The following is a 25,565-nucleotide window of genomic DNA, read 5'->3' as shown; positions in this document are numbered from 1 at the left end:
ATTTAAATGCGTTAAAGGATTAAATAAGGATCAGGAGAGGAAGTGTTTTTAATAGGAAAGTGAACCCAAGAACATGGATGGAGGGATGGAGGGATAGATAGATAGATAGATAGATAGATAGATAGATAGATAGATAGATAGATAAGACCCTAAGAAGAGCCCTGCTGAATCAGGCCAAAGCCCATCGAGCCAAGCATTCTGTGTCTCACAGTAGCCCCCCAATTGTCCATGGGGATCTTGAGTAGAAAGAGAAGGCAAAACCCTCCCTTTCCCTTGACCCCCAACAAATGGTACCCAAGGAACCCTACCTGCCTCAACCAACATAGAGGCGGCACTTGGACACCCGTTTCAATGACCACCTATGATACACTTGGCATCCATGAATCTGTCTAATCCTGCCTTGAAGCTCTCCAGGTTGACAGCTGTCACGACCTCTTCTGGAAGGGAATCCCATAAACCAAGGACCCTCTGGGTGAAGAAATATTTCCCTTGATTTGTCCTCACTTTCTTACCTGTGAGCTTTAGGGAGGGCCCCCTCGTCCTAGTATTGTGTGATTAAAGAATTTTTCTCTATCCACCTTTTCTATCCCATGCATGATTTTATACCCTTCGATCAAGTCACCCCTTGAACGCCGTCTTTCAAGGCTGAAGAGACCAAGGCGTTGCAACCTGGTTTCATAAGGGGAGGGGCTCCATTCCCTTGATCAAAAAGAAGAGGGAGTGAAATCTACTTCATTGTCAGGCTGCATTAACAGGATCTTGCAAATCTAGAAATACAAATCTCCCTCTGTCTTTCATTTATTTATTTACAGCTTAGAGGGAATCCTTTCTGAATTTCTTTCTTTCTTTGCCTGTTTTGCCACTGTTGGATCCTTCCTTCTTTTAGCTGATTGTTCCCTAGTCAGTTTCACGTTTCTCACATACCATTAGTTGCAACAGGAATGTTACTGAAGAGGAAAAGACAATTAAATAAAAATAAGAGGGGAAAGATTCAAAGTGGTGAAAAAAATTATTTCCCCCCTCTCTTTCTCCCTTCCTTTCTCTCTCCTTTCCTTCCTTCCTTCCCTCTTTCTCCATTCCTTTCCCCCCTCCTTCCCTTCCACTATCCCTCTTTTTTTCTCTCTCTCTCCCTCCCTCTCCTTCCCACTTTCTCTTTCTATCTCTCCTTCTCTCTCCCCTCCCTCCCTCTCTCTCCCTCTATTTCTCTCCCTCTCCCTTTCTCTCTCCCCTTTCTTCCTCTCTCTTCCCTCCTTCTCCCTCCCTCTCCACCTCTCTCCCTCTATTTCTCTCCCTCTTTCTTCCCCCCTCTCTCTCCCCTCCTTCTCCCTCTCTCCCCACCTCTCTCCCTTCCCCTCCCTCTCCTTGTCTCTCCCTCTCCTTCTCTCTCTTTCTCTCCCCTTCTCTCCATTAGAATTCCCCTGGAATTCTTATCGTGAGCATCATCCCAGTCCTAGGAAAAACTTCACCTCCTCCACGCCAGCTTTCCAACTGGTTTGGCCAGTTCATGTCAGGCGGAGTCAAAGTTTCAGCGATCAGGATCAGCGTTGGTAAGTCAAGGGTTTGAATCAAATTAGACTGAATGCCCTCTTTAAACAAAACGCTTAAGAATAGCAGTGAAAACCTGCTGAAGTCCTGGCATGAACGGTTCCATTGTTATTGCTGTTGTTGTTATTCACAATCACAACTCCTGCCCCCCCCCATGGCTTCATAGCTTCCATTTGTGATGCTCCGAGTATAAATAACTCATTTAAAAAAAAACCCCCAAACTTTAGCAAACAAAGAAACCCTGCCAAGAACAGAATAAATAGCAGAATAACAGATTAACAAAATTGGAAGGGACCTTGTAGGTAATAATAATAATAATAATAATAATAATAATAATAATAATAATAATAATAATATGATGATGATGATGATGAAGAAGAAGAAGAAGAAGAAGAAGAAGAAGAAGAAGAACAACAACAACAACAACAACAACAACAACAACAACAACAACAACAACAACAACAGAATTGGAAGGGACCTTGGAGGTCTTCTAGTCCAACCCCCAGCTTAGGCAGAAAACCCTACACAACTTCAGACAGATGGTTATTCAACCTTTTCTTAAAAACTTCTAGTGTGGGAGCATTCACAACTTCTGGAGGCAACTTCTGTTCCACTGGTTAATTGTTCTAACTATCAGGAAATTTTTTCTTAGTTCTAAGTTGCTTCTCTCCTTATTTACTTTCCACCCGTTGCTTCTTGTCCAGACTTCATGTGCTTTGGAGAATTTCAGGTTGACTTCTTGAAAGCTTCCAGGGATGAAGCTCCCAAAACTTCTGAAGGCAACTTCTGTTCCATGGATGGACTGTTCTCCCTGTTAGAAAATTCCTCCTTATTTCTAGGCTGGGTCTCTCGATGTTCAGTTTCCATCCATTGTTTAACAGACAAGTTAACAAGTGTTGGAAAGGACCTTGTAGGTCATCTAGTCCAACCCCCACCTAAACAAAAGCAATAGTATGTATGATTGGTTTCTTAAATTAGGATTTTTTAATTTAACTTAAACTTAAATATTAGATTTGTTTATATTGTCTTATTATTGTTGTTAGCCACTATATATATTGTGTATACCACTTCATGTGTTTTTACAGCCCTAAGTGATTTACAGAATCGGCCTCTTGCCCCCAACAATCTGGGTCCTCATTTTACCCATCTTGGAAGGAAGGAAGGGAAGGGAAGGGAGGAAGGGAGGAAGAAAGAAAGGATGGAAGGAAGGAAGGGAAAGGAAGGGAAAGGAAGGAAAGAAAATAGCTATAGACTTATATCCTCATTTTACCCACTCCGGAAGGAAGGAAGGAAGGAAGGGAAGGGAAGGGAAGGGAGGAAGGGAGGAAGAAAGAAAGGACGGAAGGAAGGAAGGAAGGGAAAGGAAGGGAAAGGAAGGGAAGAAAATAGCTATAGACTTATATCCTCATTTTACCCACTCCGGAAGGAAGGAAGGAAGGAAGGAAGGAAGGAAGGGAAGGGAAGGGAAGGGAGGAAGAAAGAAAGGACGGAAGGAAGGAAGGAAGGGAAAGGAAGGGAAAGGAAGGAAAGAAAATAGCTATAGACTTATATCCTCATTTTACCCACTCCGGAAGGAAGGAAGGAAGGAAGGAAGGAAGGAAGGAAGGAAGGAAGGAAAAGGAAAAGAAGGGAAGGGAAGGAAGGAAGATAGCAATAGATTTATATATCGCTTCATGTGTTTTTACAACCCTCTCTAAGCGATTTAGAGAGACAGCCTCTTCCCCCAACAATCTGGATCCTCATTTTACCCACCAAGGAAGGAAGGAAGGAAGGGAGGGAGGGAGGGAGGAAAATAGCTATAGACTTATATACCGCTTCACAGTGCTTTACAGCCCTCTCTAAGTGGTTTACAGAGTCAGTCTCTTGCCCCAACAATCTGGGAACCCACCTCGGAAAGACGGAAGGCCGAGTCAACCTTGAGCCCGGTGAGATTTGAACTGGTGAACTACAGCCAGCAGTCAGCAGAAGCAGCTTACACTTCTGCACTCTAACCACTGTGCCACCAAGGCTCATGGAGACCCTACACCATTTCTGACAGATGACAGTCTGGTCTCTTCTTGAAAGCTCCCACAACTTCCGGAAAAAAATATATTTCATCCAGATAAAAAAACATCAAACTTTTTTTAAAAAAAATAAACACAAATGTGTGTGTGTGTATTTTAATAGTGACCACTAGGAGGTGGACTTGTTTGAATAACTTCCTGAAAGAATGACACAACAGGAAATGGGAAACTTGTACACATATACGTGTATACAGAGAGAGAGACACACACACTACCTAAACACACAGAAGCCCAGACACTCAGTCATGGGGTTTTCATTGTTCACTTTATTGTGGTGCTTGTAATTCCTACCAAAAGCTCTTTAGACATTCTATGGCGCGGAAGTGATGGTCTTTCCTCCCGCCATCATGGTTAATTAAAATTTGCTTGGTGCTCTTTTTAATCGGTGTGGAATGAACTGCCGATACGTTTGGCTGGTCGACGTTAAGCTATATATATATTCGGTTGATAGGTTCGCTTCCTTCCATACTCGATGTTGTTTTCCAGGCCCTGGTCGTCTCCTCCGGTCCTTGTCCAGTGATATATTCGTTAAAATAGGAGACCTCAAACGGAACGCCGGGAGGTAGGTCACAACGGATGATCCTGGGTGCTCCTTCTTTGGCAAGCAACTTGTTGATTTAATTTAAATCAATTCATTTGATTTATATAGAATTTAAATCAATTCGTTTGATTTATATAGAATAGAATAGAATTTTTATTGGCCTAGTGTGATTGGACACACAAGGAATTTGTCTTGGTGTACACAAAATAAAAAGAGACATTTGACAAGAATCATGTGGTGCAAATCTTAATGGTTGTCATAGGGCTCAAATAAGCAATGAAGAAACAATCAATATTAATAAAAATCTTAGGATACAAGCAACAAGTTACAGTCCTACAGTCCTAAGTGGGAGGAAAAGGATGATAGGAAGGATGAGAAAAACTAGTAGAAATAGAAGTGCAGACTTAGTAAAAAGTCTGACAGTGTTGAGGGAATTATTGGTTTAGCAGAGTGATGGCATTCGGGGGAAATCTGTTCTTGTGTCTAGTTGTCTTGGTGTGCAGAGCTCTGTAGCGATGATTTGAGGATCGGAATTGAAACAGTTTGTGTCCAGGATGCGAGGGGTCAGTAAATATTTTCCCCACCCTCTTTTTGACTTGTACAGTCTACAGGTCCTCAATGGGAGGCAGGTTGGCAGCCATTGTTTTTTCTGCAGTTCTGATTCTCCTCTGAAGTCTGTGTCGGTCCTGTTGGGTTGCAGCACCAAACCAGACAGTGATAGAGATGCAGATGACAGACTCAATGATTCCTCTGTAGAACTGGATCAGCAGCTCCTTGGGCAGTTTGAGCTTCCTGAGCTGGTGCAGAAAGAACATTTTTGTTGTGCTTTTTTTAATGATGTTTTTGATGTTAGGTGACCATTTTAGGTCTTGAGATATGATAGAACCTAGATATGATAGAACCTAGGAATATGCCGCCCAGTTGGACTCAGAGCGGCTTACAATAATAGAATAATACAGCTGGTCTAAATAAATTTTTTTAAAAAGAATAATACAGCTGGTCTTGCCTTTTTCTTTCAGGACGCAAAGATCGTATTTTCACTCTTTCCAGAATTAACCCTTGGTGGGTGTTACTAAGTTCCTGAACATGGTTCCTTCTTTTATGGAAAGGAAGGAGAAAGAGGAGGAGGAGGACAAGGGAGAGGAGGAGGAGAAGGAGGAGGAGGAGAAAAGGGTAGAGGAGTTGAAGAAGAAGAAGAAGAAGAAGAAGGATGAGGATGATGACGATGACGACGATGATGATGAGAAGGAGAAGAAAAAGAAGAAAAAGAAGAAGAAAAAACATAAGGAGGAGGACGACGAGGAGGAGACAAAGAAGAAAAAGAAGACGAAGAAGAAGAAGAAGGGAAAGCATAAGGAGGAGGAAGACGAGGAGAAGGAGAAAGAGAAGGAGGAGAAGGAGAAAGGGGAGAAGAAGAAGGAGAAGGAGAAGAAAGAGAAGGAGGAGGAGCAGAAGAAGGAGGAGCAGAAGAAGGAAGAGCAACACTGTGAGGAGCAGAAGAAGAGGAGGAGGAAGAAGAGGAAGAGGATCATCATCGTCGTTGGTCCCAGGCCATGCCCTTGGTTTGGACACCCTCCATCCGAGCTCTCAAACCCTGGAACAGAGGAACAGGATTTCCCAAGCAAGCCAGACAGCCTAACTCTAGCATCCCCACAAGACAAGGGACCTTGATAGTCCATGGATGCAACGGCCACCTGCAGAAGGGGACCAGGCGCAAGATGATCCCACAGGTATTCTGTATCGAGATGGCCACTTCTGCTGTGATCGCCATGGATCACTTCCAACCAACACCCAACCGGTCGCAGTTCCAAAGCTGCTCCACTGGTTTTCCTTACGTTCTCAAATGAAGCTAAGGTGGAGCCTACAAAGGTCTACCGCCAATTGTTCCCCTTTGCTGTCATCTAGTGGACAATTTGCATACCTAAGGCTTCCAGTCTTTCTTTCCTTCTTTCTTTCTCTCTTTTTCCTTCCTTCCTTTTGTCCTTCCTTTCTTTCTTATTTCTTTCTCTCTCCCTCTTTCTTTCTTTCATTCTTCCCTTCCTTCCCCCTTTATTTCTTCCCTCCCTCCCTTCTTCCTCCCTTCCTTCATCCCTTCCGTCCCCTTTCTATTTCCTCCCTCCCTTCACTTCCTTCCTTCTTCTCTTTCTTCTACCTTCCCTTCCTTTCTCATTCATCTACTCCCTCCCTCCCCTCCCTGCCTCCCTCCTTCCTTCCTTTCTCTCTTCCTCCTTCGCTTCCTCCTTCTCTTCTCCTTCTTCTATTTCCTCCCTTCCCTCCCTCCCATCACTTCCTTCCTTCTTCTCTCCTACCTTCCCTTCCTTTCTCCTTCATCTACTCCCTCCCTCCTTCCCTCCTTTCTCTCTTCCTCCTTCTCTTCCTTTCCCCTTCTTCTACTCCCTTCCTTTCCTCCCTCCCTCCTTCTCTTCCTCCCTTCCTCCCTTTTTCTCTTCTTCCTCTTCCATTCTCCTTCTTCTACTCCATCCCTTTTCCTTCCTTCCTTCTTTCCCCTCTTCCCTTTTTCTTTCCCCAAATACTTCCACCTCCCCTTTCCCTGGAGGAACCCCATAACGGATTCCTTCCTCAAGAGACACCCTTCAACTCGTGCAACAAACAAGCTGGAAACCATCCAGGTTTCAGACCGAAAACAAAGCTCTTCCCTTACAGCGACTTCTTTTTCTCCGCTTCCTGCCAGTGACTTTCCGAAACGCATCCAAGGTGTATATCCTCACCCTCTGGAGGGGCTCAGTCCCAGCCTTAAGAATGCTAAATAGAGAGAAATTCCAAAGAGCCTGGATGCTTTTATGCTATTTGGCTGACATCCCTCGTGATTAAAACACGCCCCTTCGGAATTGGGCTTTTAATTAACTTAGTCCTTGTTTGTTTGATTTTTCTCTCTCTCTCTCCTTGGTAGCTCAAATTATTTCAAGAAGAACAAAGCCTCCATCTCCTTTGTAGAATATCCACTAATTCCCACTCTGTCCTGTCAATTACAGCTGACACTAATTTTTTTGCCCCACCTGAAATCTACTCTGAATTGGGAGGCTGCTGCTAAAGACAGGGAGCCCTCACTGCTCCTAACAGAGCCTGCGACTGACGTCACTAAGCGAGAAATTCGCTAAGTGAGACTTGCCCCGTTTTACGATTTTCTTTCCCCTCGCCGCATCCGTTAAGCTAATCCCTGAAGGTCTTAAACTGGGTCACATGATTGTTAAGTGAATCCCCGTTGGCTTTCCTTGTTAAAAAGATCGCCAAAGGTTGTGGTTATGGTATCCTGTTTTTATTATTTGGACCGGGACTCACTGCTCACAGTCACTCATGCCCTCGTCACCTCGAGGCTCGACTACTGTAACGCTCTCTACATGGGGCTACCTTTGAAGAGTGTTCGGAAACTTCAGATCGTGCAGAATGCAGCTGCAAGAGCAGTCATGGGCTTACCTAGGTATGCCCATGTTTCACCATCACTCCGCAGTCTGCATTGGTTGCCGATCAATTTCCGGGCACAATTCAAAGCGTTGGATATGACCTATAAAGCCCTTCATGGCACCGGACCAGAATATCTCCGAGACCGCCTTCTGCCGCACGAATCCCAGCGACCGATTAGGTCCCACAGAGTGGGTCTTCTCCGGGTCCCGTCAACTAAACAATGTCGGTTGGCGGGCCCCAGGGGAAGAGCCTTCTCTGTGGCGGCCCCGACTCTCTGGAACCAGCTCCCCCCCAGAGATTAGAACTGCCCCTACCCTCCTTGCCTTTCGTAAACTCCTCAAAACCCAGCTTTGTCGTCAGGCATGGGGGAATTGAGGTATCTCCCCCGGGCCTATATAATTTATGTATGGTATGTTTGTAGGTATGTCTGCTTAAAAACTATTTTAAATTTTAAATTGTATATTATTAGATTTGTTATGAATTGTTTTATTGTGTTGTGAGCCGCCCCGAGTCCACAGAAAAGGGCGGCATACAAATAAATAAATAAATAAATAAATAAATAAATAAATAAATAAATAAATAAATAAATAAATAAATAAATAAATACTAAAATTATGGAATGTGCTGAACTCTCTAAAATGACGATGGAGCTGCGAAATAAAAAAGAATCAGATTTCTACAAGGCCTGAGAGAAATGGTACCAATGGTTATTTAGAACAGTGTTTTTCAACCAGTGTGCCCCAGCACACTAGTGTGCCTTGAGACACAGTCAGGTGTGCCGCGAAGCTCAGAGAGAGAAAGAAAACAAGAGAGAGAGAAAGAAAGAGAGAGAGAGAGAGAGAAAGAGCAAGAGGGAGAGAAAGAAAACAAGAGAGAGATAAAGAAAGCAAGAGAACGAGAGAGAGAGAAAGAAAGCAAGAGAGAGAGAAAGAGAGAGAGAGAAAGAGAGAGAAAGAAAGAGAGAGAGAGGGAGGGAGGGAAGGTGGGAGAGAGAGAGCAAAAAAGAGGAAAGAAGGAAGAGAGAAAGAAAGAGGGATGGAGAGAGAGAAAAGAGGAAGGGAGAGAAAGAGGGAGGGAGAGAGAAATAGAGCGAAAGGGAGGAAGAGAGAGATAGAGAGAATTTTTTTGTCCAAACTTTTTTAGCCCCCCCCCCTCCAATGTGCCCCATGGTTTTCTAAATGTAAAAAATGTGCCGCAGCTCAAAAATGGTTGAAAATCACTGATCTAGAATACGAAGTAATCCAAAAGATATCTAAATTCAATCCTACTAACTCAACCTTAATCTCAGTTCTTAAATACTTTACGACTCTCATTTCCTACTTCTCACCACTTAATAAGAACGACAAGTCACTAACTTCAAGGTCTGTTATTGAAGCAGACAATTTCTTTCCCTACCCCAGATTTGCTAAGTTATATATGGTAAAGATAATAAATAAGGTCAATGGAATATAAACTAAGATTGAAATATGAATAGAAATATTGTAACAATATATATACTAAGGAATATAAGTGACCTCTGTAACTCTTTGTAAATTCACCTTAAACGTATTACACTTGTACTCTTCCTTCCCCTCCCCTCTTTTTCGATTTCTTACTCCCTTCTCCCCCTTCCCCTTTTATAAAACTAATAAATTATATTTTTTAAAAAAAGATTGCCAAAGGTGATCACGGGACCGGCTGCAACAGTAATAAGTACCAGTCGGTTGCCAACTATAAATTTATTTATAATAATAATAATAATAATAATAATAATAATAATAATAATAATGTGTCCGAACTTTGCTCAAGTGGGATCAAGTGGCATCAGGAGGATGCTGCAATGGTTCTAAGTGTGAAAAATGGTGACATGGTGACATAGATGTAGATCTACATCTATTCCTGGAGGCGTCTGTAATATGGCAAATGATTTAGCTTTACTAGATAAGTGGTCAAAGCAATGGAAACTGCAGTTTAATGTTTCCAAATGGAAAATAATGCACTTGGGGAAAAGGAATCCTCAACCTGAGTATTGTATTGGCAGTTCTGTGTTAGCAAAAAGTTCAGAAGAGAAGGACTTAGGGGTCGTGATTTCTGACAGATTTCTGGCGGTAGGGAAAGCAAGTAGGATGCTTGGCTGCATAGCTAGAGGTGACACAAGCAGGAAGAGGAAGATTGTGATCCTGCTGTATAGAGCACTGGTGAGACCACATTTGGGATAATAGTGTCCGGTTCTGGAGACCTCACCTACAAAAAGATATGGATCCCTTTGAACGGGTCCAAAGATGGGCTACAAAAATGGTGGAAGATCTTAAGCATAAAACGTATCAGGAAAGACTTCATGAACTCAATCTGTAGAGTCTGGAGGACAGAAGGGAAAAGTGGGGACACGATCAAAACATTTAAATATGTTAAAGGGTTAAATAGCTACGGATGTTCAGAGCTGAACCGCGTTCTTGAATGAGGGACTCAATTTTTATATTTATATTTGTAATATAAATATGATACAATACAATTGGGGTTTTTTTTTAAATACATTGGGGTTTTATAAATTAAATTATATGTTTTTAGTGTTGAGTGTTTTTTTTCCCCCAGAGTGTTTAATATTAGATTTACATGTCTTGTATTGACTTGTTGCGAACTGCCCTGAGTCCCAGGAGAAGGGTGGCATGATCTGATAGGATAGATAGATAGACAGACAGACAGACAGATGAGATAGACAGACAAACAGACAGACCGACAAGCATGAGGTCCTCCTCTGGTAGAACATTGCTTCGTCCATCCATACTCCAGCCAGCTTCATCCCTGCCCAGGAGCATCTTCTCAGCCAGAAAATGAATCAGGGATTCCTTTTGCTGATGGACCAGTTTTCTCTTCCGTGGAGAAGCTGACGTTGGCCTTGATCTGCCCTCGCGGACCAACATTCAGGGTGGCTTCCCAGCTGTTTACATAGCGCCGGGCCATTAGCCGAGAAAGCAATTACAACGCTTGTAATCAGATCAAGCGTAAAATACATCCCGAGGGTAAGGCGAATTCTGACTAGGCCTTTCCCAGCGCGGGGGTTGGACTTTCGCCAGAAAACGAAGCCAACTTGGGTCGCGAAATCCAACAGGAGGCTAAATTATGACTCCCCCCACCAACCATCTTTCCCCCTGAATTTCTCTCCTTACTTATCACAATTTCAGTAATCGCAGATGGACTTCTCTACTTCTGTTTTATTGTTATAGTAAGAAAACCCACACACCCACCTACCTCCAAATGAGTTGGACCACTGTAGAACCTCAAAATATGCCTTTTAATATTCCTCAGATCCATAAATTGCGCACTCATCCACACCGTCTTTTCTAAAATGTAAAATCAGACTTTTGTGGATAAGTTTTATTTTGGAAACCTTTCTTTCTTTTTCTTTCTTTCTTTCCTTCCTTTACTTCCTTCCTTTATTTTTTTCTTTCCTCCCTCCTCTTCTGCCCCTATAAATTTTCAATGTGATTAAAACTCATTTTTCCTTCCTTTCTTCTTCCCACCTTCCCTTCTTCTTTCCTTTCTCCCTCCCTTCTCTCCTTTCTTTCTTTCTTTTTCTCTCTCTCTCTTTCCTTCCTTCCTCCCTCCCTCCTTTCCTGCCCCTATAATTTTAATGTGATTAAAACTGAATCTTCTTTCTTTCCTCCCTCCCTCCCTCCTTCATTCTTTCTTTCCTTCCTTTCTCCCTTATACATTCCTTTCTTCCTTCCTTCCCTTCCTCCCTCCCGTCCTGCTCCCCATGAATTTTCAATGTGATTAATACTGAACACTTCTTCCTTCGTTTCTTCCTTCCAACCGAGATGGACAATGTTAAGAATGTAGCAAACTGAAAACCAATTCATGTCCCCTTCTTTCTTAATTTCCTCCCTTCCTCCCCTCCCTTCTTTCCTTCCTTCCTTTTCCTTTCCTCCCTCCCTCCTCTCCTGCCCTCTATGCATTTTCAATGTGATTAAAACTGATTTTTCCTCCCTTCCTCCCTCCCGTTCTCTCCTCTCTTTTTTCTTTCATTTGTTCCTCCCTTCCTTTCCCTTCCCTTATTCCTCTTTCCTTTCTTTTAACTGTCTCCCTTTCCAAAAGAATAATAAATACACGAGCGACAATGGTCTCCCCCTTCTCTTTTGCAACCTGGGAGAAAAGAATCGACCCCACCACCAACAACAACAACGAGCAAAGTCATCCTGCAGAATAGATTGAAAATGAGAAGATCAAAGCCACCGGTTTGCATTGTGCTGTGCCTGGCAAAACGTAGCCGAGTCTTCAAATGATGTTTCATTCTTATTAAAATAATTTGGGCGGGAGGGACGAAGCCGTACAGAAAACCACTTGCAAAGGGCAGCCAGGGGCACGAAGGGACGTGTCTAAGGTAGCTGGATGGGAGGAAAAACAGTATAAAAGGGCTTCTCATGCTGAGATCCTCCAACAGCTTCCTCTCCAGCTCTTGATCGCTTCTCGTTGAGACTTTGGTAAGTCCTTGGAAGTTGTTGGTGTTGATTATTATTGTTGAAATTAAAGAAGGACCAAGGGAAGCATAATAGCAGTCTTCCAATATCTCAGGGGTTGCCACAAAGAAGAAGGAGTCAGGCTATTCTCCAAAGTGAAAGAAAGAAAGAAGGAAGGAAGGAAGGAAGGAAAGAAAGAAAGAAAGAAAGAAAGAAAGAAAGAAAGAAAGAAAGACAGAAAGAGTACCAGGAAAGACATGATAGCAGCCTTTCAGTATCTCAGGGGTTGCTCCAAAGAAGAAGGAGTCAGGCTATTCTCCAAAGTGAAAGAAAGAAAGAAAGAAAGAAGGAAGGAAGGAAGGAAAGAAAGAAAGAAAGAAAGAAAGACAGAAAGAGGACCAGGAAAGACATGATAGCAGCCTTTCAGTATCTCAGGGGTTGCTCCAAAGAAGAAGGAGTCAGGCTATTCTCCAAAGCAACCGAGGGTAGAAAAATGGGGTTCTAGAATATTTTTAGAATTGTTAATATTAAGATTTCTCACACTTTTTTTGTATTTGGTGTTTTTTTCCTGGGTCAGTTGAGAAGGGCTGCATAGAATTCTAAATAAATAGATAGAAAGGTGAAAGTCCAGGAGGGAAAGGGAAGTACGTATCTCTGGAAGGAGTTTGTTCCAAAGGGCTGGGGCCACCACAGAGAAGGCTCTTCCCCCACTAGTCGACATTGCCTGGCCGACGGGATCTGGAGAAGAACGTCTCTGTGGGACCTAACCAGCCACTGGGATACATGAGGCAGAAGATGGTCCTGTAGGTCATCTGGTCCTAAGCCATGTAGGGCTTTATAGGTCATAACCAATAGCAATAACAATAGCACTTAGACTTATATATATCGCTTGACAGTGATCTACAGCATTCTCTAAGTGGTTCACAAAGTCAGCCTCTTGCCCCCAAGAGTCTGGGTCCTCATTTGACCCACCTCGGAAGGAAGGCTGAGTCAACCTTGAGCCTGCTGAGATTCGATCTGCTGAACTAGGGAATTAGTGAAGTAGCCTGCATTGCTGCACTCTAACCACTGCACCACCCCAGCTCTCTTCCTTCCTTCCTTCCTTCCTTCCTTCCTTCCTTCCTTCCTTCCTTCCTTCCTTCCCCTCCTCTGTCTCTGTGTTTCTTTTTCTTTCTTTCTTTCTTTCTTTCTTTCTTTCTTTCCTTTTCTTTCTTTCATGCAATAGCATTTAGACTTACATACCACTTCCTAGTGCTTTTCCAGCCCTCTCTAAGCACTTTACAGAATCAGCCTCTTTCCCCCCAACAATCTGGGTCCTCATTTGACCCACGTCGGAAGGACGGAAGGCTGAGTCAACCTTGAGCCTGGTGAGATTTGAACTGGTGAACTCCAGCCAGCAGTCACCAGAAGGAGCTTGCAGTACTGCACTCTAACCACTGCGCAACTAATGCTCAACCAACCCTTTGTTTTGTAACCCTAGCGTCATCTTTGTCATTTATTAACTGAATCTTCTACTCTTCAGTTCTAGAAGGACCTCCGTCAAACCATGGCTTACTGTGGACCTTCATGTGCCGTCCCATCCTTGGCTTCCAACCCCAGTGTTGGATTTGGCTCTGGTGGCGCCGGGGGCCTTGGCTATGGGATTTTGCCCTACAACCCCGCCGGCCTTGGGTTGGCCGAATCTTCAGGGAGCCTGGGTACCTTGGCCGGAATCAACCCTTCCTGCGTCAACCAGGTCCCGCCATCCGAAGTCTCCATCCAGCCTCCTTCCGTCGTAGTCACCATCCCTGGTCCCATCCTCTCCGCCAGCTGTGAGCCCACTGTTGTTGGAGGCAACACCCCGTGTGCCATCGGCGGTTCGGGAATCATCGGGAGCGACCTCTACGGGAACCCCCTCGGTGGAAACCTGGGTTTGGGCCCGAGGAGGGGCGCTCTATTGGGCAGGAGGTCTCTTCAGGAAGGTCGTGGAAACATCTGCCTGTAGATCCATCATTTTGCAAAGCCTGTCAACTTGGAATGAGCACGCCTGGGCCGAGAGAATGAAGATCCACCCATAAGTCTTGGGACTTGATCACAAGAAGGGCTGAGCTTGTAGGACCAACTTTGGAGACATCTGCTCGTTCTCCAACTTTGGCCCAAATTTCCCCTCTTTCTCCTTTCCTAGTGGAGTTCTAGGCAGTATTTATATTCATATTCCTTCTGTTCTTGTTGGTCTGGGTTGTTGGATCGTTTGCTTTTTTTTTAGAGAATTGTATGTTAAATTCTTCCTGTATCTTCATTAAAGTCCCAACTGCACTTTAAGCTTCTGGTCTCCTTCCAGTTTTGTTCCATTTCTCACTGCAAACTGTGGCTTGCTGAATCATGGCTTATTTAACAGAGTTCCACCTGTTGGGTTGACCGAGCACTCCATCCACTAAGTCTTTTTAAAAAAAAAATATTTATATAAACATGGGATAAACATATATCCATCTTAAGATAAAATACAGAAAATAGTATAAGGGCAGACTAGATGGACCATGAGGTCTTTTTCTGCCGTCAGACGTCTATGTTTCTATATACAGTTAAAAAGACAGCACATGATGTGTTGCATTCAATTCATATTTCTATAAACTAGTCTCGTACTGTACACCTGACTTAAAACAGACGCATTATAAAGAAAGAAAGGAGGAAAAAGAAAGAAGGCAAAAAAGAAAATGAGAAATACATAAAAACCTAAACATATGCCCTCCCCCCTTGCTGTCTATCTTGACAGCTAATCCCTTTATCATTTATATTGTTTTATGACGCTTGATACCAACGGTTCCCATTTGGCTTTACGTAAAGCCTTGGTAGATAGATAGATAGATAGATAGATAGATAGATAGATGGATGGATGGATGGATGGATGGATGGATGGATGGACGGACGGACGGACGGACGGACAGACAGACAGACAGACAGACAGATAGATAGTTAGTTAGTTCTGGAAACCTCACCTACAAAAAGACATTGATAAATAATGCACTTGGGGAAAAGGAATCCTCAACCTGAGTATTGTATTGGCAGTTCTGTGTTAGCAAAAAGTTCAGAAGAGAAGGACTTAGGGGTCGTGATTTCTGACAGATTTCTGGCGGTAGGGAAAGCAAGTAGGATGCTTGGCTGCATAGCTAGAGGTGACACAAGCAGGAAGAGGAAGATTGTGATCCTGCTGTATAGAGCACTGGTGAGACCACATTTGGGATAATAGTGTCCGGTTCTGGAGACCTCACCTACAAAAAGATATGGATCCCTTTGAACGGGTCCAAAGACGGGCTACAAAAATGGTGGAAGGTCTTAAGCATCAAACATATCAGGAAAGACTTCGTGAACTCAATCTGTCTAGTCTGGAGGACAGAAGGAAAAGGGGGGACATGATCGAAACATTTAAATATGTTAAAGGGTTAAATAAGGTTCAGGAGGGAAGTGTTTTTAATAGGAAAGTGAACCCAAGAACAAGGGGGCACAATCTCAAGTTTTTGGTTTTTTTTAATTCCATTTTTATGCCGCCCTTCTCCTTAGACTCAGGGCGGCTTACAACATGTTAGCAATAGCACTTTTTAAAAACAGATCTATAGTCAGCTTCAGTGGCCTGCAGTACAGCACTCTACCTGCTGATCTGAAAGATCAGAAGCAACACGAGAAGATATTATTTGACTGGAACAAACTGAGAAAATATGATTTGACTGAAAGAGTCATAGATGCTTGGAACAAACTTCCAGCAGAGGTGGTTGGTCAATGCACAGTCACTGAATTTAAACATGCCTGGGATAAACCTAGATCCATCCTAAGATAAAATGCAGGAAATAGTATAAGGGCAGACTAGATGGACTAGGAGGTCTTTTTCTGCTGTCCATCTTCTATGTTTCTATGCAGAGGGTGCTCCTCCTGTTGTCCTGCAACACGTTCGTCACACCCTTCATGGCTACTGCGGTACCCGCTGAGGACCATAACAGCCTACGCAGCTGCCTCACCCTACATCCCTGCCTTCTCTCCCAGTCTCGGAGCAACGTACAACTGGGAAAATACTCCCCATTCGGAGGAATCAATGCCTCAGTTGGATAATAACAACAACAACAGAGTTGGAAGGGACCTTGGAGGTCTTCTAGTCCAACCCCCTGCGTAGGCAGGAAGCCCTACACTACTTCAGACAGATGGTTGTCCAACATCTGCTTAAAAACTTCCCTTGTTGGGGCATTGACAACTTCTGGTGGCAAGCTGTTCCACTGATTAATTGTTCTGACTGTCAGGAAATTCCTCCTTAGTTCTAAGTTGCTTCTCTCCTTGTTTAGTTTCCACCCATTGCTTCTTGTTCTATCCTTAATGGCTTTGGAGAATAGATTGACTCCCTCTTCTTTGGGGCAACCTCTGAGCTATTGGAAGGCTGCTATCATGTCTCCCCTGGTCCTTCCTTCTTTCTTTCTTTCTTTCTTTCTTTCTTTCCTTTCTTCCTTCCTTTCTTTCGCTTTGGAGAATAGCTTGACTCCTTCTTCTTTGGGGCAACCCCTGAGATATTGGAAGGCTGCTATCATGTCTCCCCTGGTCCTTCTTTTCTTTAAAAATATTTTAATTGGTTTTTAATATTTACATAATACTTTCTAATAATTTCCGGTGGGTTAACATCTATATATAGTGCTCAAAAAATATAAAGGGAACATTGTACAAATGAAATATTCTCACTGAATATTTCATTTGTACAACTATTCCATTTGCACAACAGCAGCTAAAATTGACTGTCAATCAATGTTGTTCTCATACAAATTACTAATAATGCCTGATAGAAAGAACTCTGGTGTCCATTCCATTTCTACATTGGTTATTTCTTGTAACCACTTTCTAAGTTGCATCCAATATTTTTTCGCTTCGGGGCATGACCACCATTGATGGAATAAAGTACCCGGTTCTTTTTTTGCACTTCCAGCAAAATTGATCAAAGTTTGGATATATCTGAGCCAATATTTTTGGTGCTAGGTGCCAGTGGTACAACATTTTATTCTGATTCTCTTTATAGATGGTTGATTTAGTCATTTTAGTATTTGTCATCCAACTTTTTTCCCATTCGGCCAGGTGAATACTACGACCAATTTTTTTTCCGCCCAGGCGATCATCCGTCCTTTGACTATTTCCTCATGCTATCTATCTATCTATCTATCTATCTATCTATCTATCTATCTATCTATCTATCTATCTATCTATCTAGGGGCGACTAGGGGCGGCTAACAGCAACAATAAAACAGTGTACAATAGTAATTTGGTATTAGAAATGATTAAAAATCCATTAATATAAAAACCAAACATACATACATACATACCATGCATAGAATTGTAAAGGCCTAGGGGGAAAGAGGATCTCAATTCCCCCATGCCTGGCGGCAGAGGTGGGTTTTAAATTGTTTACAAAAGGCAAGGAGGGTGGGGGCAGTTCTAATCTCTGGGGGGAGTTGGTTCCAGAGGGCCAGGGCTGCCACAGAGAAGGCTCTTCCCCTGGGTCCCGCCAGGCGACATTGCTTAGTTGACGGGACCCGGAGAAGACCCACTCTGTGGGACCTAACTGGTCACTGGGATTCGTGCAGCAGAAGGCGGTCCCTGAGGTAATCTGGTCCAGTGCCATGAAGGGCTTTATAGGTCATAACCAACACTTTGAATTGTGACCGGAAACTGATCGGAAACCAATGCAGACTGCAAAGTGTTGGTGTGACATGGGCATATTTAGGGAAGCCCATGATTGCTCTCGCAGCTGGATTCTGCACGATCTGAAGTTTCCGAACATTTTTCAAAGGTAGCCCCATGTAGAGAGCGTTACAGTAGTCAAGCCTCGAGGTGATGAGGGCAAGAGTGACCGTGAGCAGTGACTCCCGGTCCAAGTAGGGTTGCAACTGGTGCACAAGGCGAACCTGGGCGAACGTCCCCCTCGCCACAGCTGAAAGATGTTTCTCTAATGTGAGCTGTGGATCGAGGAGGACGCCCAAGTTGCGGACCTTCTCTGGGTGTTTTGCTGTTTTCTTGCCCTATATTTTTGTATTCTATTAGATATTTGTAGATTTTTGATATTATTTTTTCCCTCTGGGGCTGTGAAAAATTTATCTAGTTAATTAATCTAATTCTTGTCATCGCTCTTCATATCTTTGTCACACTTCTCTGCACTTTTTGTAGAGTCTCGCCATCCTTTTTGTGGTGACCAAAACTGGATGTGTGGTCTCACCAAGGCCTTACAAAGTGGTATTAACACTTCACATGATCTTGATTCTATCCCTCTAGGTAAATGTTGAATGTTGCAAGGAAGTGGAGATCAAAATGCCAAAGAAAAACCAAGAGACGTGGAATTATGTGCCTGGAGATTTATTGAAAAGGGCAATAGAACAAAACAGTAGGTGAGTGAAAATGCCGAGAATTTCACAGAGAAAAGCAGCTGGGTCCTGAGCAGTTCAAAGGATGGGGGGAACACAAGGAGAGGAAAGCAGAAATCCCAGATCTTCTACAGAAGGTCTTCCAGTCCAAATCTTCTCAATCCAACACCAACAGAAGCAGTCTCATCCTTCCTTTAACCGTGAGGATCCGTTCCTTGGATTCAACATGTCCATCAATAATTACAAGGCATCAACTTGATGTTTCCACGGCCGGCCTGAAGATTCTTTCCTCCAAACAATCCACTCCAAGCTCTATGCAATGGATGGATGGATACTTTCCTCGAATGAATGAATGAAGGAATGAAGGAAGGAAGGAAGGAAGGAAGGAATGAAGGAAGGAAGGAAGGAAGGAAGGAAGGAAGGAATGACTTTGCTCTGATCAATGGATGGATGGATTCTTTTCTCAAATGAATGTATGAGTGAATGAGTGAATGAATGAATGAATGAAGGAATGAAGGAAGAAAGGAAGGAAGGAAGTAATGAATGAATGAATGAATGAAGGAAGGAAGGAAGGAAGGAAGGAATGACTTTGCTCTGAACAATGGATGGATGGATTCTTTTCTCAAATGAATGTATGAGTGAATGAGTGAATGAATGAATGAAGGAATGAAGGAAGGAAGGAAGGAAGGAAGTAATGAATGAATGAAGGAAGGAAGGAAGGAATGAAGGAATGAAGGAAGGAAGGAAGGAATGACTTTGCTCTGAACAATGGATGGATGGATTCTTTTCTCAAATGAATGTATGAGTGAATGAGTGAATGAATGAATGAATGAATGAATGAATGAATGAATGAATGACAGCTCTGCAAAATGGATGTATGTATGTATGGATGAAATATTGGATTCTGGAATGTGTGAGCTGCACAATTGAACCACTGTTTTCTACATTTTCTCTACAAGGGAGAAGATATCAAAGCTCCAAAGCAAACCCAAAAGACATGGAATTATGTGCCTAGAGATTTATTCGAAAGGGCAAGGAAACAGTGAAACACCCACACAGTGGGTGGAAAAAACTTCAGAGAGAAAAGCACCCACTTCAAAGGATGGGGAGAACACAGGAAGAGAAAAACAGAAATCCCAGACCTTCTACAGAAGGTCTACAGAAGGTCTTCCAGTCCAAATCTTCTCAATACAAGAAAAGCTTGGATTTCCATAACTGTGAGGATTCTACCTGTCCATCAATAATTACAAGGGATCAAAGTGATGTTTCCACGGCCGCCCTGAAGACTCCTTCCTCCAAGCAATCCTCTACTCAGGGACGAGGGTCTTCCCAGCATCCCAGATCCAGGGGCAGCACATGGGGTGTTGCCTCCAATGGCCACAGGGTCACAGCTGGCGGAGAGGATGGGACCAGGGATGGTCACAACGAAAGAAGGAGGCTGGATCACGACCTCTGCAGGGGGGATCTGGTTGATGGGTTGTGGGATGATTCCGGAGAGGGTCCCCAGTTCTCCAGAGCTTAAGCCTCCTCCGAGAACACCACCGCCCAAGCCACCCATGCTTCCTCCTTGAAGACCACCGGCCAGGCCACCCATGCTTCCTCCGAGAACACCGCCGGCCAGGCCACCCATGCTTCCTCCGTGAAGACCACCTCCAAGACCTCTACCACCAAGGCCAAGGCCACCAGCAGAGGCACCAGAAGAACCAATTCCAAACTGTGGGGTAGAGCAACCAGCTGGGATGGCACAGGTTGGACCACAGGAAGCCATTGCTGAAATCTGGAGACAAGATCAAGAAGGAACCAAGTCAAAACAAAGGAGAAGAAAACAAATGAAGGTAGAACAAGAAGCAATGGGTGGAAACTAAACCAGGAGAGAAGCTACTTAGAACTAAGGATAAATTTCCTGACAGTCAGAATGGTTGATCAGCGGAACAGAAGTTGCCTCCACAAGTTGTGAATGCCCCAACTCTGGAAGTCTTTAAGCAGATGTTAGATAACCATCTGGTTAAAGTAGTGTAGCGTTTCCTGCCTAAGCAGAGGGTTGGACTAGAAGACCTCCAAGGTCCCTTCCAACTCTAACATTATCATTATTATAATATGCATGTATCTTCACCGTTTATCATACTTCTCTCCTACCAGCTTCCCCGAGATAAGCTCTCCTAATTCTTTACAGCATCACCTCCTAAAACCACTTTATCCCTGGATCTCAGGAGGAAGTACCAAGTGTGAAAAATTTCAGCTGCCAAATTTGGAAGACCAAGCCGGTTGTGACTACACAAGCACAGAGCCTCTTTCACAAAAAGTGTTGACCTTGGGAAAAATCAGGAGACTTCACTGGATCCTCAAACACACATTAGCTAAGCATGGAGATTCCTCCAAGAATCACGGCCTCTTACCTCTTCTTCTGAGATCTTCTCGTGAAGGCAGGAGAACTCAAGTGAAGCTGTTGAGATACCTGGAGAGGCCACAGCTTTTATACCATTCTGCCGAGATCTTCAAAGGTCCGAGACGCCACCTCTTTCGTCTGATAATCTTAGTTTGCAACACCCATTTTTCCTGAGTCAGAATACTTTTATTAAAAACTCAGCAGAATTAAGGGCTAATAGCCCATCAGCCACTTCCTTTTGCTTTCCTCTCGGCTTGCATTGACTTTGGCATTTCGGTGAAAAAAAGAATTACAAATACCCTGAGGTTCGAGGAGTCATCTAAACCCTCCCAAATTTCCTCTGACAGCTCAGGAATTCTTGCTTGTGAAGCAGCGTGGCTACCAATGGGATTCGTAATCCCACAAGATCAAAAGAGCAACTCCGTGGATTGATCATACACGCTTTGCATCATTTCCTTTGATTCGATTTAAATCCAAACTTTTTTTTTTAAAGTAGGCCCAATTTAAGTCTAAGTTTACACCAACAAACTGTCCACATGTCGCATCAAAATTGGACACCAGGAACTCGCTCATTAATTAAAGCAATGGTTGTATTTGCCTATGTGTATTGACTAAAGTAATATGGCTCTAGCATTATTATTATTTAACAGAATAACAGAGTTGGAAGGGACTTTGGAGGTCTTCTAGTCCAACCCCCTGCTTAGGCAGGAAACCCTACATCACTTCAGACAGATGGTTATCCAACAACTTCCAGTGTTGGAGCATCCACAATTTCTGGTGGCAAGTTGTTCCACGGATGAATTGTCCTCACTTTCAGGAAACTTCTCATTAGTTCTAGGTTGCTTGTTTCCTTGATTAGTTTCCATCCATTGTTTCCTGTCCTGCCTTAAGGTGCTTTGGAGAACAGGTGGATCCCCCCTTCTTTGGGACAGCCCCTGAAATATTGGAAGACTGTGATAGAAACATAGAAGTCTGAGGGCAGAAAAAGACCTCCTGGTCCATCTAGTCTGCCCTTATACTATTTCCTGTGTTTTATCTTAGGATGGATATATGTTTATCCCAGGCATGTTTAAATTCAGTTCCTGTGGATTGACCAACCACGTCTGCTGGAAGTTTGTTCCGAGGATCTACTACTCTTTCAGTCAAATAATATTTTCTCATGTTGCTTTTGATCTTTCCCCCAACTAACTTCAGATTGTGTCCCCTTGTTCTTGGGCTCACTTTCCTATTCAAAACACTTCCCTCCTGGACCTTATTTAACCCTTTAACGCATTTAAATGTTTTGATCGTGTCCCCCCTTTTCCTTCTGTCCTCCAGACTCTACAGATTGAGTTCATGAAGTCTTTCCTGATATGTTTTATGCTTAAGACCTTCCACCATTTTTGTAGCTCGTCTTTGGACTCGTTCAATTTTGTCAATATCTTTTTGTAGGTGAGGTCTCCAGAACTGGACACAGTATTATTCCAAATGTGGTCTATATAGCGGGATCACAATCTCCCTCTTCCTGATCTCTCTCTTTTCATAAACTGGACATAGCAAATTTCCCCAACCATTCTTTGTATGTTTTAACGGCCAGTTCCCTGATTATCTTTGTTGTTCTTCTCTGCATTTTTTCCAGAGTCCCAACATATTTCTTTTGACCAAACATAGATGCAATGAAGGCTTTATAAAGCTGTGTTAAAACCTCACAGGATTTTGATTCTGACCCCTCTATGAATGCAGCCTGGGACTGCGTTGGAAGGAAGGATCCCAAAGTTGTAATACTGGAAGGACCCTTGCACCAGAGACAAATGGCCCTGTGTGTCTAATACATGGCCAAATAAACCTTTCAACTCAAAATGGTTCCTTAGGGATCCGTTTGACATCATGCTATATAGAGCGCTAGTGAGTCCACATTTGGAATAATACTGTGTCCAGTTCTGGAGACCTCACCTACAAAAAGAGATGGATCAAATGGAATGGGTCCAAAGACGAGCTACAAAAACGGTGGAAGGTCTTCAGCATAAAACTTATCAGGAAAGACTCAATCTGTATAGTGTGGAGGACAGAAAGGAAAAGGGGGGGGGACATGATCGAAACATTTAAAGATGTGAAAGGGTTAAATAAGGATCAGGAGAGGAAGTGTTTTTAATAGGAAAGTGAACCCAAGAACAAGGAGGACACAATCTGAGGTTAGTTGGGGGAAAAGATCAGAAGCAACGAGAAAAAATATTATTTTACTGAAAGAGTAGTAGATGCTTGGAACAAACTTCCAGCAGATATGGTTGGCAAATACACAGGAACTGAATTTAAACATGCCTTAAACATTTATCCATCCTAAGATAAAATACAGGAAATAGTATAAGGGCATGGACCCGGAGGTCTTTTTCTGCCGTCAATCTTCTATGTTTCTAAGCCTGGGATAAACATATATCCATTCTATGATAAAATACAAGAAATAGTATAAGGGCAGACAAGATGGACCAGTAGGTCTTTTTCTGCCTATCAGTCTTCTATGTTTCTATGTTTCTATGCCTGGGATAAACATATATCCATCCTAAGATAAAATACAGGAAATAGTATAAGGGCAGACGAGATGGAACATGAGGTCTTTTTCTGACCTCAATCTTCTATGTTTCTATGCCTGGGATAAACATAGATCCATCCTAAGATAAAATACAGGAAATAGTATAAGGGCAGACGAGATGGACCAGGAGGTCTTTTTCTGCCGTCAATCTTCTATGTTTCTGTGTTTCTATGACCAAATAAAATTATTTAACTCAATTCGGTTCCTTAGAGAGCAGTTATTTGTAGTGGTTCTCTGATCCCAGTTCAAAAACAACTCAATCCTCAAGATAGATCCTGGAGGAAAGGATAAAATTTGAGGCCCCTCAGCCCCAAATGCAGAAATCCAAGGAACTAGAGAATTCTGTATTTGAGATGTCCTGGTTTTGTAGCTCCCAATAAAGCAGCCATCTTGGTATTCCAAGAACACTCTTGGTCATTTGATCTTCACTCTGACTGTGGGTGGAGCAGCAAAATTAAGATGCACATATTGGGGATGATTATGACACTTGAAATATAGTCAAGCCTTCCTTACGAAGCAATTTTCAGCGTGTTAAATCCTTAATAGGGCAATTCTTTGATGTGGCCTCATTATGATGTTGACACCTAGATTTTGCTAATCCCCCAAGCATGCTATGGCTTGGAAGATTAAGTAATTGTTTTTGAAGTAATTAGATTATTTCTGAGACTTCTCCAAGAATTACAGCTTTGTTGCTTGCTTCCTTCCCTTCCTTCTATTTCCTTTCTTCCTCCCCTCATTCTCCCTCCCTTCTTTCCTTGAAAGCAATCAAGCCTGACCACTATGATAGTCCAAAAATTGGGAACACTAAATAAACCAAAGGGATTTATAGATATTCTTTTCCGTGAGGGCAGCTTAAATCTGCTGTATTTTCTGCTGAGTGATGTTTGGTTGCCCACATGAAAAGGAAACCAGCTGTGGCTCACACAATCTTTAAGGCGGAAAAAGAAGCAACTTCTGACCAGTCCAAACCGGTCAAGACGCCAAGACAAGAGTATAAAAAGCCAGCTCTCCTTTCCAAAATCCAACAGCTTCACTTGACTCTCTTGTCTTCGCAACATCTCCTCAAAGAACAGGTAAGTCCATTTTTCTTCTCCAGGTTTCTCCCCAAGTAGGAGAGACATATGACAACCAATGAAGAGATTGTCTTCTTCTCTTTCTCCTTTATTTTGACTTGGTTCCTTCTTGATTTTGTCTTCAGATTTCAGCAATGGCTTCCTGTGGCCCATCCTGCATCATCCCAGCCGGTTGCTCCACCCCACAGTTTGGAATTGGTTCTTCTGGTGCCTCTGTTGGTGGCCTTGGCCTTGGTGGTAGAGGTCTTGGAGGTGGTCTTCACGGAGGAAGCATGGGTGGCCTGTCCGGTGGTGTTCTCGGAGGAAGCATGGGTGGCCTGTCCGGTGGTGTTCTCGGAGGAAGCATGGGTGGCCTGTCTGGTGGTGTTCTCGGAGGAAGCATGGGTGGCCTGTCCGGTGGTGTTCTTGGAGGAGGCTTAAGCTCCAGAGAACTGGGGACCCTCTCCGGAATCGTCCCACAACCCATCAACCAGATCCCACCTGCAGAGGTCGTGATCCAGCCTCCTTCTTTCGTTGTGACCATCCCTGGTCCCATCCTCTCCGCCAGCTGTGACCCTGTTGCCATTGGAGGCAACACCCCATGCGCTGCCCCTGGATCTGGGATGCTGGGAAGACCCTCATCCATGAGTAGAGGATTGCTTGGAGGAAGGAGTCTTCAGGGTGGCCGTGGAAACGTCACTTTGATCCCCTGTGATTACTGATGGGCAGGTAGAATCCAAGGAACGGATCCTCACGACTACAGGAACGATGAGTTTGCTTCTGCTGGTCTTGGATTGAGAAGATTTGGACCAGAAGACCTTCTCTAGAACAATTGAGTTTTCTGCTTTTCTCTCCTTGTGTTCTCCCCACCCTTTGAACTGCTCTGGACCCAGCTGCTTTTCTCTATGAAATTCAGGGCTTTTTCACCCACTGTGTTGTTTCATTGCCCCTTTCAATAAATCTCCAGGCATATAATTCCATGTCTCTTGGCTTTTATTTAGAATTCTTGATCTCTCCTTCCTTGCAGAAAGACCAGCCAACATGTACAGTATCTCAAAACTGTTGCATCCATGGCTCAGAATTAGAAGCAGAAATGGGAAATGACTTAAAATCCCAAATGTAATGAATGAACTGTAGTTATAGTCTTTCATCATGGGTGGGAGGCTGGGACTTCTACTCAACACCCCACAA

The 25,565-nt window shown here is 43.4% G+C and overlaps 2 protein-coding genes and 1 long non-coding RNA gene across 4 annotated transcripts in view; 1 reads left to right on the top strand and 2 right to left on the bottom strand.

Annotated features, from left to right (window-relative positions):
• The window catches only part of LOC139175124 (uncharacterized), a 120,083-nt gene that overhangs the window by 81,515 nt on the left and 13,003 nt on the right, over positions 1–25,565 (bottom strand). The window lies entirely within an intron of this gene.
• Positions 12,006–14,216, top strand: LOC139175156 (beta-keratin-related protein-like). The gene is made up of 2 exons (XM_070766059.1): positions 12,006–12,032; positions 13,531–14,216. Exon 2 carries the CDS (start codon positions 13,555–13,557, stop codon positions 13,990–13,992), a length of 438 nt encoding a protein of 145 aa, XP_070622160.1. The 5' UTR covers positions 12,006–12,032; positions 13,531–13,554; the 3' UTR covers positions 13,993–14,216.
• On the bottom strand, positions 19,608–20,138 carry LOC139175429 (harpin HrpN-like). The gene has a single exon (XM_070766549.1). The coding sequence runs from the start codon at positions 20,136–20,138 to the stop codon at positions 19,608–19,610; it is 531 nt and encodes a 176-aa protein (XP_070622650.1).

Source organism: Erythrolamprus reginae, chromosome 13, assembly GCF_031021105.1.
Source record: "Erythrolamprus reginae isolate rEryReg1 chromosome 13, rEryReg1.hap1, whole genome shotgun sequence".
Taxonomy (NCBI): Eukaryota; Metazoa; Chordata; class Lepidosauria; order Squamata; family Dipsadidae; genus Erythrolamprus; species Erythrolamprus reginae.
This window is presented reverse-complemented; position numbering and strand designations above follow the sequence as displayed.